We start from the raw sequence: 12,654 nt of genomic DNA, 5'->3' as shown, positions 1-12,654 counted from the left end.
AAAGCGGAAGTCACATGTAGTCAAGTGCTCAGGAACAGTGATCTGCACGTTTTGCAAAACAAGCGTTGCCTGCGCACGTCCCCTTTTTTAAGCCAAATCATATTTTCAAGAGTTCTTGCTTTGGGACTAGTCGGTGATGAACGTTCTGAACCGTGGGTAAAAGCGATAAAAAGACGAACTCAAGAGAGAAGACTAACACGGGTACTCCTGTTTGTATTCTCTCTTGCATTCATCTTTTTAACGGTTTTAATCATGATTAAAAAAAATCATATTTTCAAGTTTTGTCATTCTCGGGATCCTTTCGTTATTCGCATATGTCGGACATCTCGGTCATTACAAGAAAAATGGATTTGCAGGCAATTTTAGAGTGAGTTTTATTGTTCGTAATCCATGGTCCTCTCCATAAGAGAATTATTTTTATGTGTCTAGCTCTGTTCTTTAACATGAAGCTACTGAACCCCAATCAATGTATTCCTTAGGCAGTAGTGAGGAATTGCTTTTTTCTTTTTTTTTTTTCTTTTGCTTGTGAGTTTGAACTTTCTTTTGAACCTCGCCTTTTTGACCCTTATATAAACTATTCCCAGTGAACCGCTTTCAGGCGCTCATAAGAAAAGTAGAAACGAATGAAACGCGCAGATGTCACTCTAAAGTTTGTCTTAAACCATAGGACACAACTACAGTACGCATGTTTCAATCACGTTTTCTAACTTTGTTGGCAAGGAACAGTTGCATGTCTTATATTGTTTTTAGCCCTGCCTTTGTACCTAACATTCTTTTATCCGAAACACATGAAGGCCGTTAATGAAGAAAATATCGGTATAAACATTAACTTTCTTTTATTTAAAGCAATTGCGCATTCTCACGATTTTATGGTGTTCAACTTTTCTTCAATCCAGTCAATGTAATTGCTTAATCGGACGAAGAATCCCAGTTGACTATGACAAATCTTGCCGTACGATAGAATGCCAACTTGCGTTACCTTAAAATAGTCTTCCTGAACCGCTGGGCCACCGGAGTCCTCCTAAAATTCAAGGTATTAGGGTTAAAGTCTTGAAATTTCATCAAATGCAGTGGCTTGAATAACGCATTGTAACAAATCCAGACGCAGTATTTGTTTAACTTATAAAAAATTCTAACTTTGATCTAAAACAACTTTGTGAAACAAAAAAAAACGAAAAACGATGCAATGTTCGGGAGTAATAACTGAAGAATGCATCGTGGGCTTAGTTTATTTGTTATATGAGCGTACATGTATGAACTCCATACACGTGCAGAAGAATTTTAGTCGCTAAAAGATTTTTTTAGAACACACACAGCTTATTCGTCAACAATCATCAAGTAAAAGAAGACTTATTTGGATCCAATGACGAGCGTAAACTGTCGCTTACCACGCATTTGCCTCCTCTCTTGGGCCCAGCGCAGAATGTTGTTCGGTCGTTGTGGTAATAAACGTCACTCCTGCACCTACTTCCTTTTCTTATGGGAAGTGTGATCGTGCGAAGAAATCGACCTGAAGATTCATCTGCTTGCAGTCCGATAACATATTTCCGGAGTAAATAAATGGAATTAATGTTCAGCATAGCTATTTGTGAACTTCTGTTCATAATCAATGTCCGTTTTTTTTTTTTTTCCTGAGAAAGACTTAAGACCCTGACAATAACCTGGATACACTCTGTTGGTTTATTATTGGAAAAACATTCTGATTATTGTCTCTTTCGTTTAGATGAAAGTCTTCGGCATATCCAAGCTACAAACGCTTATTATTCGGATCGAGCGTTTCAACCGAAATGCATTTTTGAAACCGTACATCACGTCGTAAAAAGGTTTATTTTCAAAGTTCCGGTCAATCAATCCCTAATGCACTTAGTGTGATGTTCAATATTACCAATTGGTATCACGAAATAACAGGTTTAAGTTGGGCTACTTGGCACATGTCAGTAGCGGGAGGTCAGCTGGAACATTATATAAACACAAAGAGGGGGAACTATGTGTAGTTTTGTCTGTTCTCTTGCTGTTTGTCTAATGTCCAAGCTGACCTCCCTGTATTGTCATCACGGTTTTCTAAGCAGCAGCGTGTAAACTGTTATAATTTGTAGATTTACATCAGTTTTCCGCTCCAAATAACTTTTGCGGGACCTGTCATGATTGTTCAACAAATGGAAGCCTCGTAGTTGCAGCCGACGTTTCGCAACAAAGGTAGGTGCTTCATGACAGCTTGAACTCTTACTCTAAAAACTCTGGAGCGTCGAATTGGCCAGAAAGCAATGCAAGAGCCAATCGCTGCAATAGGTGGTGAGAGCATAGGCGAATCACGGGGCTTAAATATATTTAGCCCCCCAAAACTCGTATGTTCTCTGAAACTTAGCATGGCGTTTCTCGTGCTTACATCATGCTCAGTGATTAACCGCGTACACACTCTTTAGAAGTCTAAACCGATGGCCATTCAGAATGCTCGCTAGGAAAGTAGACGCTTCGCATTTTGGGAGTGTTAGGCTGAAACATGTCTCCTTTTAAAAGTTCTTTCCCCATCCCCGATTACCTGTGTGCATCCATATGACGGCCATGTTTCAAGGATTACAGGTGGTGGTTGGCCACAGACTTCAGGCGAAAAGCGCCATGTCATTTCTAGCTACACCTGGGCACATGCGACGCGAATGCTCAGCGTGTAGTATCATCGTGGCGACATTTGTCAATAGCGAACATACTATGGACGTAAGCTGCATTCCTGGCGGCCTTCAAACCCTTCAAGACACATAGATGACTTATATCAATAAACCCAGCTCCAAGCTTGGGTGTGAGCTGATAGTCATGTTGTTCAAAATCTTAGTCTTCTTTAAATATTGCTGTCATAGAATGTAACTTGGTGCAAGTTTCAACCAAAATATGTTTCGTGGAGCACTTCTTTTTCTTAAAATATGCGATTTGGCGGCCGATATATTCGCTGAGGTTTAAACATCCAGTGTACATTTAACGTACTTTAAATTTCCTCATGTGCGCGTTCAGCAACTCTTCTTGGCATTTTCTTTTCTTCTCTCACAAGAGAGTGGTACTAGTAGGGAAGCAAAAACGGATACTTCTGTTGTTTTTTTTGTTTTTTTTCATGATGATTTTTCGAACCAATACGCAATAATTCGAAGTCAGAAAAAAGTACCCTCAGTTTGATTAATTCATCATTTGCTTCTTTCATTTTGATTTTGTTGCATTCTCATCGACAGCTGGTGCTTTGGCAAAGATGCACATGAGGAAGTGTAGAGAGTATACAAAAGAAGCATAAATGCCTACAAATGTTGAGCTAAAACCGTCCATATCTGTTAAACCGAGGTTGTTATACAAGTTATGTGGATGTCATGAGACGTGCTAGGATGATCTGACTACAAAAAAAAAGTTGAAAACTGTAAAAAAAATTGTCTCGCAACTGGGTTCCGAATTGCTGACGTAAACAAAAATCAAGTGAAGGATTTGCAACAAAATATGACTTGCTCGCGTCTTGTTAAACTCGAAGAAAGGCAATTTACTTTGTTGCTGAAGTTGAGTATATTGGTACTACAAATGCGGTCGATATCATGACTATTTCAATTAAAATGAACGCTTGTGAACTTTGCTATCATCGCTTGACACGTTCGCCGAATTTAGTTTCAGTCGTCAAAGAAAAGCTCCAGCTTGGACCCAATCAACTAAACGCTTAACTGTGATCGCTAAACGAAAAAACCAATAACGTAATCCTAGAAATTACACACCAGTTATGATATTGCTATAACGTGTAATTTATAAGACAAACATATTCTATATTACGTCAAGAGCAGGTGGGCAGTCGACTTTTCGCAACCAGATATTGCCAAACTGATTACACATATTCATAGCACCAGCCTTTCTAGACTATTGGAGCATATAGAAGCATTGAGCATCACCATGTTCCGGCATTTTTTTTATCTCTAAAAAGTGGGAAAACAGAAGGACAGGACAGCACGAACCTCCAAACAATTCTGAGGTTTATTTTACAAAACATAACCTCAAATAGACAACCTACACTTTTTGCACTGTTTTCCTGCGATAAATAAATCTCAGCTGCGTTTCGAGATTGTGTTTTTGTAGTGTTGTCTTCCCGTTTTCCCACTCACCAGAACTGAAAAATGTCACTTCTTAACCACCTCGCCAGCACCGTTGCATTAGTATGTTCCGACAACATTGAAAATGCGATAATTTAATATTGTTAATAAGCATTTCACACTTTTTTCCGAGATAAGAACTGCCTAGACAGTTTGATATGATTTTCATATTTGAAATGACCAAAAGCTTATTACACATGTTAAACTTATTTATGCAACATTAAGAAGAGTTTTGTGTCGTACGGGCTCCATAGGCACACCCGAAGGGCAAACATAAGGTGGTGTGTGTCATCCGATAACGTACAAACCTCTGTCTATTAGACAGATGGTTGTTCTTGCAAACAACCGATGCAGTAAGTCAGTCTTTAAAAGTATAATACGATATTTACAAATCTAGTTTATTCCAAATTACCGTTATAGATATCCCTGATTTAATGAATCAACCTAAATGTTGATAGCACAGGTATGAATTTAACAGTTTCTCACTGCGCTTCAAAAATATATCTGCGCATAAAAAATAAGGCGGATTCAAATATTGTTTTTACAAATCCGTCAATATCTCCTTAAAAAGTGATGGTTGTGTTGTTTATTGTTTTCCTGTGGTAACCAGCCTAGCTCTCACTGCCTTTGCTATTACTTTATGTAAGAGAGTGCATTTTAAAACACTTTTGTTTAATGTTTGAACATGCCACTCTGTTTTCCTTAAAGAAACTTTGACCTCGACTTTAAGCATTTTCTAAAAAATAATGTTTTCATTCGTTTCATATTTCATCTCTTAATGAAACATTTGAACAATGTTCCAAAATCCCCATCGCCGCTCTTATTTACCTTCAGATTCCATTTTCCATGCGACGACGTCTACATTGTTCAGAACCCGTTCTCCTTGACGAGCAAGACAGACAGGTGCGATGTGTCCATTGCTCCGGTAGAGGCTGAACGGTTTCTTTAGCTTGATGATCGCTAAATCATGTTCTATGTCGTCAATGAAACGCTCGTGAAGGTAATAGTTTAACACCTAAAATGATAAAAAATATGTTCTTAATGCTCATGCTAAACTGCCTCTCTCCCATAACACGCAGGTAAAGAAAAAACCTCAAGTATAGGGATATAAACTGTTCGTGTTTGATATTCATCAGCAACTTTGAAACCATGAAACTGACTTTTGCTTCCTGAATATGCTGTTTTTCTTCGAACATGTGCTATAAACGTCAATATCACTGAAGTGAATAACTTTCATTCAGAAAAATATAAACTTTTGTCAAATTATATGCAGATGGACAAGGGGCAGTACTCTTCGTTTTGCCAGTGCTGCTAAAGTTGTTTTGAAAGATGCGCTGCACACCCTAGCAAACCGCTTCTTTTTTATACACAGCGTTTTATTTTACAGCTAGTCTCCAAAGCCGGGCTTCAGGTGTGTCACATTGTTTCCTGACATCATCTAATTTTATGCATTTTTAATAGCAATGTTATCGGACGATGAGTATCGGAGCCCGATATTAAAAAATGTCTTAATATCTTTGAAAACATGTAACGAACTTGTCATAATTTATCTATGTTGGTCATACTGAATCTTTACCGATAACCTGAAAACAACCTTATACTATTCCACAACATCTATCTTGTAAACTTGCGCTGATGTGACTATAAACGTAAGAAAGTTAAACTGTATTATGTTTCTGCCGTTCGTGCTTTTTTGGAAAAACGAAATGCTGGACCCGTCATTACATGCCAGCCATATCTAACAAAAGTCCGTAATATTTGCACAACAAGGCTGTTCATTTAGGCGCGCGTCTGCGATATTTTAGGGGAAAAAATACTCACAAAGCGTTTTTGAATAAAAGGACTGCTTTCCATTTTATTGGTGAACCCAGCTATCACTTTGAACTTTCTTGGAAGCTGGCTGAGATGTGGAAACAAAATTAATTTTATTATATTAGAGACTACTCTAAAGCTCTAACTCACTCTTCCAGACAATGTGCGGCGGTCAGAACAACTTCCGCTGTTATGAGAGATCCAGAGCAGATATGTCTTGTTTGATTCACCATTTGAATAGATACCTGCAAATAGATTTAAAATATTGTCGCATGGAGGGATATGTTTAGATGTATGTGACCTATGTCTGTGTCATTGTGAGGCCACTTGCTGCTAGTAAAGGTATAAATTCCTTATTGCTAGACCTCCCGCACTTTTGAAAGGCATTTAAATGGGCAATGTATCGTGTACCGTGAATTAGTATTTTCAGAACTTTTACGCAACTCACAGTCACAGAAAGCCTCTCCTGCACAAAAACGGTGTTCATTCTTATGCAATCTAGACAGAAAGTTCACAGAAAGAGTCAGCGAAGCAACTGGTGAACCCTTCTTGATGCAGCTCCCAGTCCTTCCACCAACCTCTTCGTTTTTGTTTTTTTTAAATTTTATTTTATATCATATTTGCTTTGTGTGGCCGGCCACACAACGGTAAACGGTAAATCAAAGCTAGCTTCCGTAAGAGTGCAATTCTGCATTCGAAATCGGTGTTTCTTTTATAAGTGTCATGCTAACAGTCGTGCTTTGTCATTATATAAATGAAATCTGCAGGACGCCAGGCCCTGGATACAAGTTCTAACGTGATTTCAAGAACAGGGTGACCTACATTAAAGATATTTGTATTCAAAACTATTATTATTATTGAAGAAGGCCAAAAAGAAGAAGACGATGCAGCTTAAGATCTCGGGGGGGGGGGGGGGGGGTAAAAAAAAGAAACAGGAGAACGTCGGGGATTAAGATGGTGATAGATGCGTTTTGAAAATTCTTCGGAACATTACATAATTTGACGCAGTCGACAGGATCCAGCACATGTGGGTACAATGCTGTTGCTGCAGCTCGGAACATAGACCGAGTGGTTTTTAACCGATATCAAGTTTAAGATGAACCAGACGGGGAGCTGCCAGAGCATGTCCCATCTCCGGAGCTCATCGAACTCGTCCTCCAGAAAGGTACCATTTCTTGGAAGGAGTTGATGTAAAAGGGGTCAGTCTAGATTAACATACAGAGGGCTGTCTTTCACAAGCTTGTGTTGCAGTGAGTGGCGACTCCAGCACCTACGGTTCCAAAGGGTCTCCGAATTCAGATGTGACAGCAGTGCTCCAAGCAAATCATGCTCAACAGCAGCAAATGTCACAACAAAACGTCATTACGCAGAGCTTTATGTCAACGCTCAGCGCGGAAAATAAAAGGCCCAGATACGAGGTGATAAAGCCAGACATTGACGAGCAATGAAATAGTCCGGAAGGTTGGATTGCTTTGTTCGAGTACGCCTGCGAGAAAAATTCCTGGACTTCAGAACGAGACCACGTGCAAAACATGCACCTTTTCCTGGGAGGAGTAGCCAAGCAATGGTACAAGTTACGCTTGGTTGGCCACGCTGACGAGCCTTGAAACGAATGGAAATCCAACTTCTTGACTACGTTCTAAGGAAATGCTGTGGAAAGGTGGTAGCAAGCCACGCTATTCCATTTAAAACTTTGGTCTGGTACTCTTCTGGAGTATTTGTTCGAAAAGAGAACGCTCCTTCAGCTTGCCGAGCCTAAACTACCCCCACCGCCGCCATTGCGCTTGTCACTCGTGGGCTATCACAAGAATTGCAAAAACAAATCAAAGAGAGGGCACCCAAGACCATTAGAACTTGCTACAGTCTTTGCGAGATTTTCTACCCGCCTGGATAACAGAGCGGCAGCGGACTCTCGCGCTCCAGCACCACAGACCTCTAGTCCTGGGAGAAGTGACCGGTGGCGTAGACAACCTATGACCAGCTTTGGTACAGCCTGTGTTCCCGGGAGACGTCAACAGTGGAGCAAAAAGCTGCTGAACAGGCTCCGCGGACTCCATTTCACTTGTCTGGAGTGCACTTCGTGGAAGCTGAAGTGTCTCAGTCCACATCCGCGATCCACAGTGAGAACTCAAAAAACGAATAAAAAAGGTTCGCAGTATAACCCTAAGATCCAAATCAAGACTACGTGTTTAACTTTTCCATGTTCGCTACCTATCCAGCTTTCAGTAAATGGACAAATGCAGGCTTTTGTAGATACGGGATCTTCCATTCCTAACATCAAGAAAGAGAAGATCTCCCCAAGTCTTAAAGGAAGGCAAGTCTTTGTTCCGAGCTCCGATGGCCACACAAGGCAACACTTCAAATGGGTGAACGTGAAAGTCAAGTTCCAGTCTCACGCATCAGACACCCAAGCCTTGGCAGTCGACGGGGTGCAGTACGATTTTCTTTTGTCGCGCCCAGACATGAAACAACTGAAGCTGAATCTTTACTGGAACGACGCGGTTTCTGTTGGCCCACCACCTGGATGCCCGACCGACTCAGGAGGTAACACCACTACTTTTCGCACCTCAAGTTAACTGACGTAATGCCTAAAACATATCCAGAAATGGTGTGGTAGGGGTATATCCACGGTGTACTTCCAAGTTTGAAATACCGTTCGAGCTTGAAGAGAAAACTGGAGCGAAGAAAAAACCTTACAACCTGACGTGAGAAAAGAAGACGTGCCTAAAACAAGAGCTACAGAACCTGCTGGATTTTGACATCATACGGCCTTCTGTTTCTCCATTTGCCTCTCCCATCATTTCGCCTTACCACAGACTCCCGAGCAGTGAACCAACGAACATCCCTCATTTATTTTCCAGTGACTCGCATCGACAGTATAATTGATGAAACAGGAGGCTGCAAGTACTTCTCTGGGGTTGATCTGTGTAAAGGGTTCTGGCGGTTGAATCTTCAAGAGGTCACCAAGAAGTTCACAGCGTTTATAACGCCATTCAACATCTATGAGTATAATCGCCTGCACTTTTAATGGAAAACTTCACCCAGCTGGTTCCAAAAGATGATGAACGCCGTCCTCCAGCCTTACCTTGGTGAATTCTTTAATGTCTATGTTGATATCATCATATACTCAAAGACAGAGAGCGAACACAAACAGCATCTGGCACAAGATTTGTCTGCACTTTGGCAGGCCAACCTCAAGGTCAACTTCAAGAAAAGAGAACTTTTTAAGAGCAAAGTTGTTTTTTAGGCACAGTTCCGGACGGAGCAACGAAAAATACGGAACAAGTGTCAGCTGCCCGTATTTCCCAACTTATCAAGCCCTACGACGAGAAGTTTCTCCGTGTGTTTCTCGACCTTGCAGGACATTTCAGATCATTCATCCTGGACTATGATACGAAAAGCGGCTGCCTGACCAAGTTGACTCAGAAAGAAACAGAGTTCGACTGCACGCAGGACTGCGAAGACGCGTATCAGAGCCTTGTCACGGTCAGGATCATCTCATCCGACCCTGTACTCCACTTGCCAGATTTCAATCTGCCATTCGAGCTCAGCACAGATGCTTCACACTACGCAACAAGTGCAGTGCTTACCAACGTGACATCGAGAAACCTGCGTCCCAACAGATATACGTCGTGGGATACCAGAGTTCCACTTTCACGAAGACTGAAGTGAACTACACCACCACAGGGAAAGAAGTCCTGGCGGTAATGAAGGCGGTTAGATATTTTTGTTCAAAATTCAAACTCTTTAGTGAACATGAAGCACTCACCTTTCTACTCAAAATGACTGAGCCGAAGAAACAAATAGCTCGTTGGATCAATGAGCTGCAGCAGTTTGATTTTGAAGTAATCCATTGTCCAAGTGCTTCCTTAAAAGACGCCGACGCGATGTCACAACTTCTGCTTACGTCTCCTGTAGGCTCACCCGAAGTCGTGAATGCATCAAAACTCTGGGAAGGGACAGAACATCTAGAACTTGGCACAAAAGAAAAGCTTCTCGTTCCATCCTCAATGATTCCTCAGATTCTAGAATTGTACCACACAAGCCCAGAGTGAGGTGGTCATCACGGGCTCTGGCAGACTTATAAGAAGCTGACCAAACGGTTCACGTGACCTCACATGAAAGATGAAACAAGACTCTACATGAAATCCTGCCACGCGTGCCAAATGTACAAAGTTAAATACAGACAACTTACAGGTAAAATGACGCTACCTGAACACTCCAAGACATCTTTTATAGTGCTTCACCTCGACTTCACAGAGATAGAAGAAAAAGAGAGAAAGTGTCAAGAAAACGCAAGCACTGCTGTGCATCGACGAGTGCACTCGAATGGTGGCACCAAAATCAGGTAAGGAAGACGGTAACAGCGTGATCTCTTTGTTGAGAAGAGAAGTGTATCACAACGTAGAGGTCGTCGTTTCGGACCATGGACCAGCCTTTCGTAGCCGCAAACTAAAAGGATAGGAAGAAGACCACGGGATAGCCCTGCGATTCACGGCACCTTATCATCCTTTGGGAAATGGCCTAGCGGAGCACGCCATTCGAGACATAAAACAATATATGAACATGTACCCCAACTTTCCAGGTGGCTGGAAATGTTCTCTTGAGGCTGGTGTAGCACATAATAATCGGTCCTGCACGGCAGGGTTGGGATGCGGTCCTCTTTTCGTGATCTCGGGAAAAGCTCCGCTGCAGCCTGCTGACAGCCTGAAAGTCTGATGGTCAAAGAGAAAACTATTGCTACCAGATGAAACGGCATCTTGATAAGTGACACAACACTGAGCTTCCAAAGCTACGGGTGGATGACTTTGTCTTGATCCGGAAAGGCCTGCCAGGATCTGCTTCACACTACAGGGGCCTTACCAAATCATCAAAACATCAGTGCAACAAGGGCTTCTCAAAACGGTGTGGTACACTGGGCCGAACAACACAGTAGAACTAGCTCCGATTACCTACATTTTTAAATATCGTTCCAGGAGGAATGAATTCACAAGCCGAGGAGAGTGAAGAAGACCAAAAGAAAAAGAAGGCGACGAAGCAGCGCAAAATTTTTGGGGGGCCGAGAAAAAAAAAGACAAACGTCAGGGATTAAGAGGGTGATAGATGCGCTTTGACATTTCTTCGTGAAGTTACAAATATTAATATAATTAATAGCATCTACCGATTGATCATACTAAATTATTTAAACTAACAATCTCACCGTCCATGGATGCTCTCCACTGCGTGCTGGCCGACTTTGTCTTGCAAGAATGCGTCCGATGTGGCCGCCAGAGGGAACGCTCTGTCCGCAGTTTTCCTCAGGCCACGCCCAAGCTTCAAAGGAACGCAATACATGTCAGATCTACGTTGCAGATTTCATGGGGTCTGATCCTTCAATACATAATTCCCGGACCCGTATCTATATATGCTTCTTGATGTTTGAAAGAACGAGAAATCTTGGGAGTATTCTGATTTTGTCCATACCAATACGATATCGTTCAGTTTTAAATGAAAATTAAAAAGCAGCGGAAAATGAAGAAAAACAATAGATTTCGTTATGCTAACGTTATTAATCGTGGCAACTTAAGGAGGCGTGTGTAAGAATGTATTCTCGGAAGTATACCATTAAAACAGAAATAACCTTCATAAATACTTGCTTTTGATAGTGCATTCCAGTGTGTTTGTTATTGTCAAAATATCCTATATCATTAGCAAAAAATCAAATACATTAAAACAAAACATGACTATTAGCTGTGCCCAGTGTGTGATCATGTTCATTTTAAGGCGAAAGAATTAACCGTCCCATAGAACGAAACCGGCGTTGTCTGTAACTGCGAAAAACGGCACCTAAAGTCCGTCTGTAGAAGCGCAAAACGGCAGCTAAATTCCCACTGGCTGCGACGTGTCATGTGGCTCCATATCAACGGCGGCATCATCGCTAAGGAGTCAGCAAACTGCTGGCGGCGCCGCGCTAAGAGTAAAAACACGTCAAAAATTTCTCAGGGAGGTTTCTGCAAACAAAGTAAACTAATGGCTTTGAAAAGAAAATTTCGTACATTTCGGTCTGGGTCGAAATCGAACCTGGGCCATCGGCGTACGAGACGAGCACTGTGCCTAGCGCGTGCGTCATGCTTTCGCATTTCCACACAAAAGCAGTCTTAAGTGTCTCTACTTGTCGTTCTCTTTACCCTGGAAGGCTAAAAAGTGAGAAAAGGTGACGACTTAGAAATAAAAAAAATATTAAATAGCATGAAAACCTTGTGTTCCATATAAACTCCCGTGTAATCGCTCGGGATTAGAATATTTTGTGTTTCTTTTTACTTGTAATTTTAGATTGATTGTGGCGTCGCGTTTATATTAGATTGCCCAATGTCACAAGATTTACCAAATTGCTGAGCTAGCGTTACTGCTATTACATTGGTGTTTTGACACTTACTCTTCAGAAATTCAAGGGTGTAGAATGTCAAGGCTAGAGCAACCTTCATAATTGAGCCAAGCTGCCGAATCTTCAAGCTGTCACGGAGTTTCCCGCATATCTGCGAATATTTTTTTTATATGTTTAGATTCACTTTTAGAAAAAAGTACCTTACATCTGAAATAAAACGTTCCTCAATGTTGAGCATATCCTCGTCGTAATCTCACAGTGTCTAAGGGTCATGTCCTATATATTATCTTAGGATCTGTGAAATGTTTATTTAGTCGTGCATTTGGACTATTGTTTAATAAACTCATAAAAAATATTTGTTTCGAGTTACCC

General features: G+C 41.3%; 1 protein-coding gene across 1 annotated transcript; it reads right to left on the bottom strand.

Moving 5' to 3' along the window:
• Positions 1-859: 859 nt before the first annotated feature.
• LOC115328187 (plasma kallikrein-like) lies at positions 860-12,382 on the bottom strand. Its single transcript, XM_029989366.2, has 7 exons — positions 12,334-12,382; positions 11,119-11,231; positions 6,069-6,163; positions 5,928-6,006; positions 4,935-5,121; positions 1,389-1,522; positions 860-1,021 (listed from the first exon to the last, which is right to left on the bottom strand). The coding sequence occupies exons 1-7, from the start codon at positions 12,380-12,382 to the stop codon at positions 860-862; spliced, it is 819 nt and encodes a 272-aa protein (XP_029845226.2).
• Positions 12,383-12,654: the final 272 nt, after the last annotated feature.

Source organism: Ixodes scapularis, unplaced genomic scaffold (assembly GCF_016920785.2).
Source record: "Ixodes scapularis isolate PalLabHiFi unplaced genomic scaffold, ASM1692078v2 PGA_scaffold10__122_contigs__length_95168666, whole genome shotgun sequence".
Lineage (NCBI taxonomy): Eukaryota > Metazoa > Arthropoda > Arachnida > Ixodida > Ixodidae > Ixodes > Ixodes scapularis.
Note: the sequence above shows the minus strand (reverse complement) of the source record. Positions and strands in the feature narration are given on the sequence as shown.

Coding starts and splice junctions, on each gene's coding strand:
- LOC115328187 (XM_029989366.2), bottom strand. CDS start 12,382: ATGAAGGTTGCTCTAGCCTTGACATTCTACACCCTTGAATTTCTGAAG. Junction 11,232..12,333: donor CACCCTTGAATTTCTGAAGA/GTAAGTGTCAAA, acceptor GTTCCTTTGAAG/CTTGGGCGTGGCCTGAGGAA. Junction 1,523..4,934: donor ATGGAAAATGGAATCTGAAG/GTAAATAAGAGC, acceptor GACTGCAAGCAG/ATGAATCTTCAGGTCGATTT.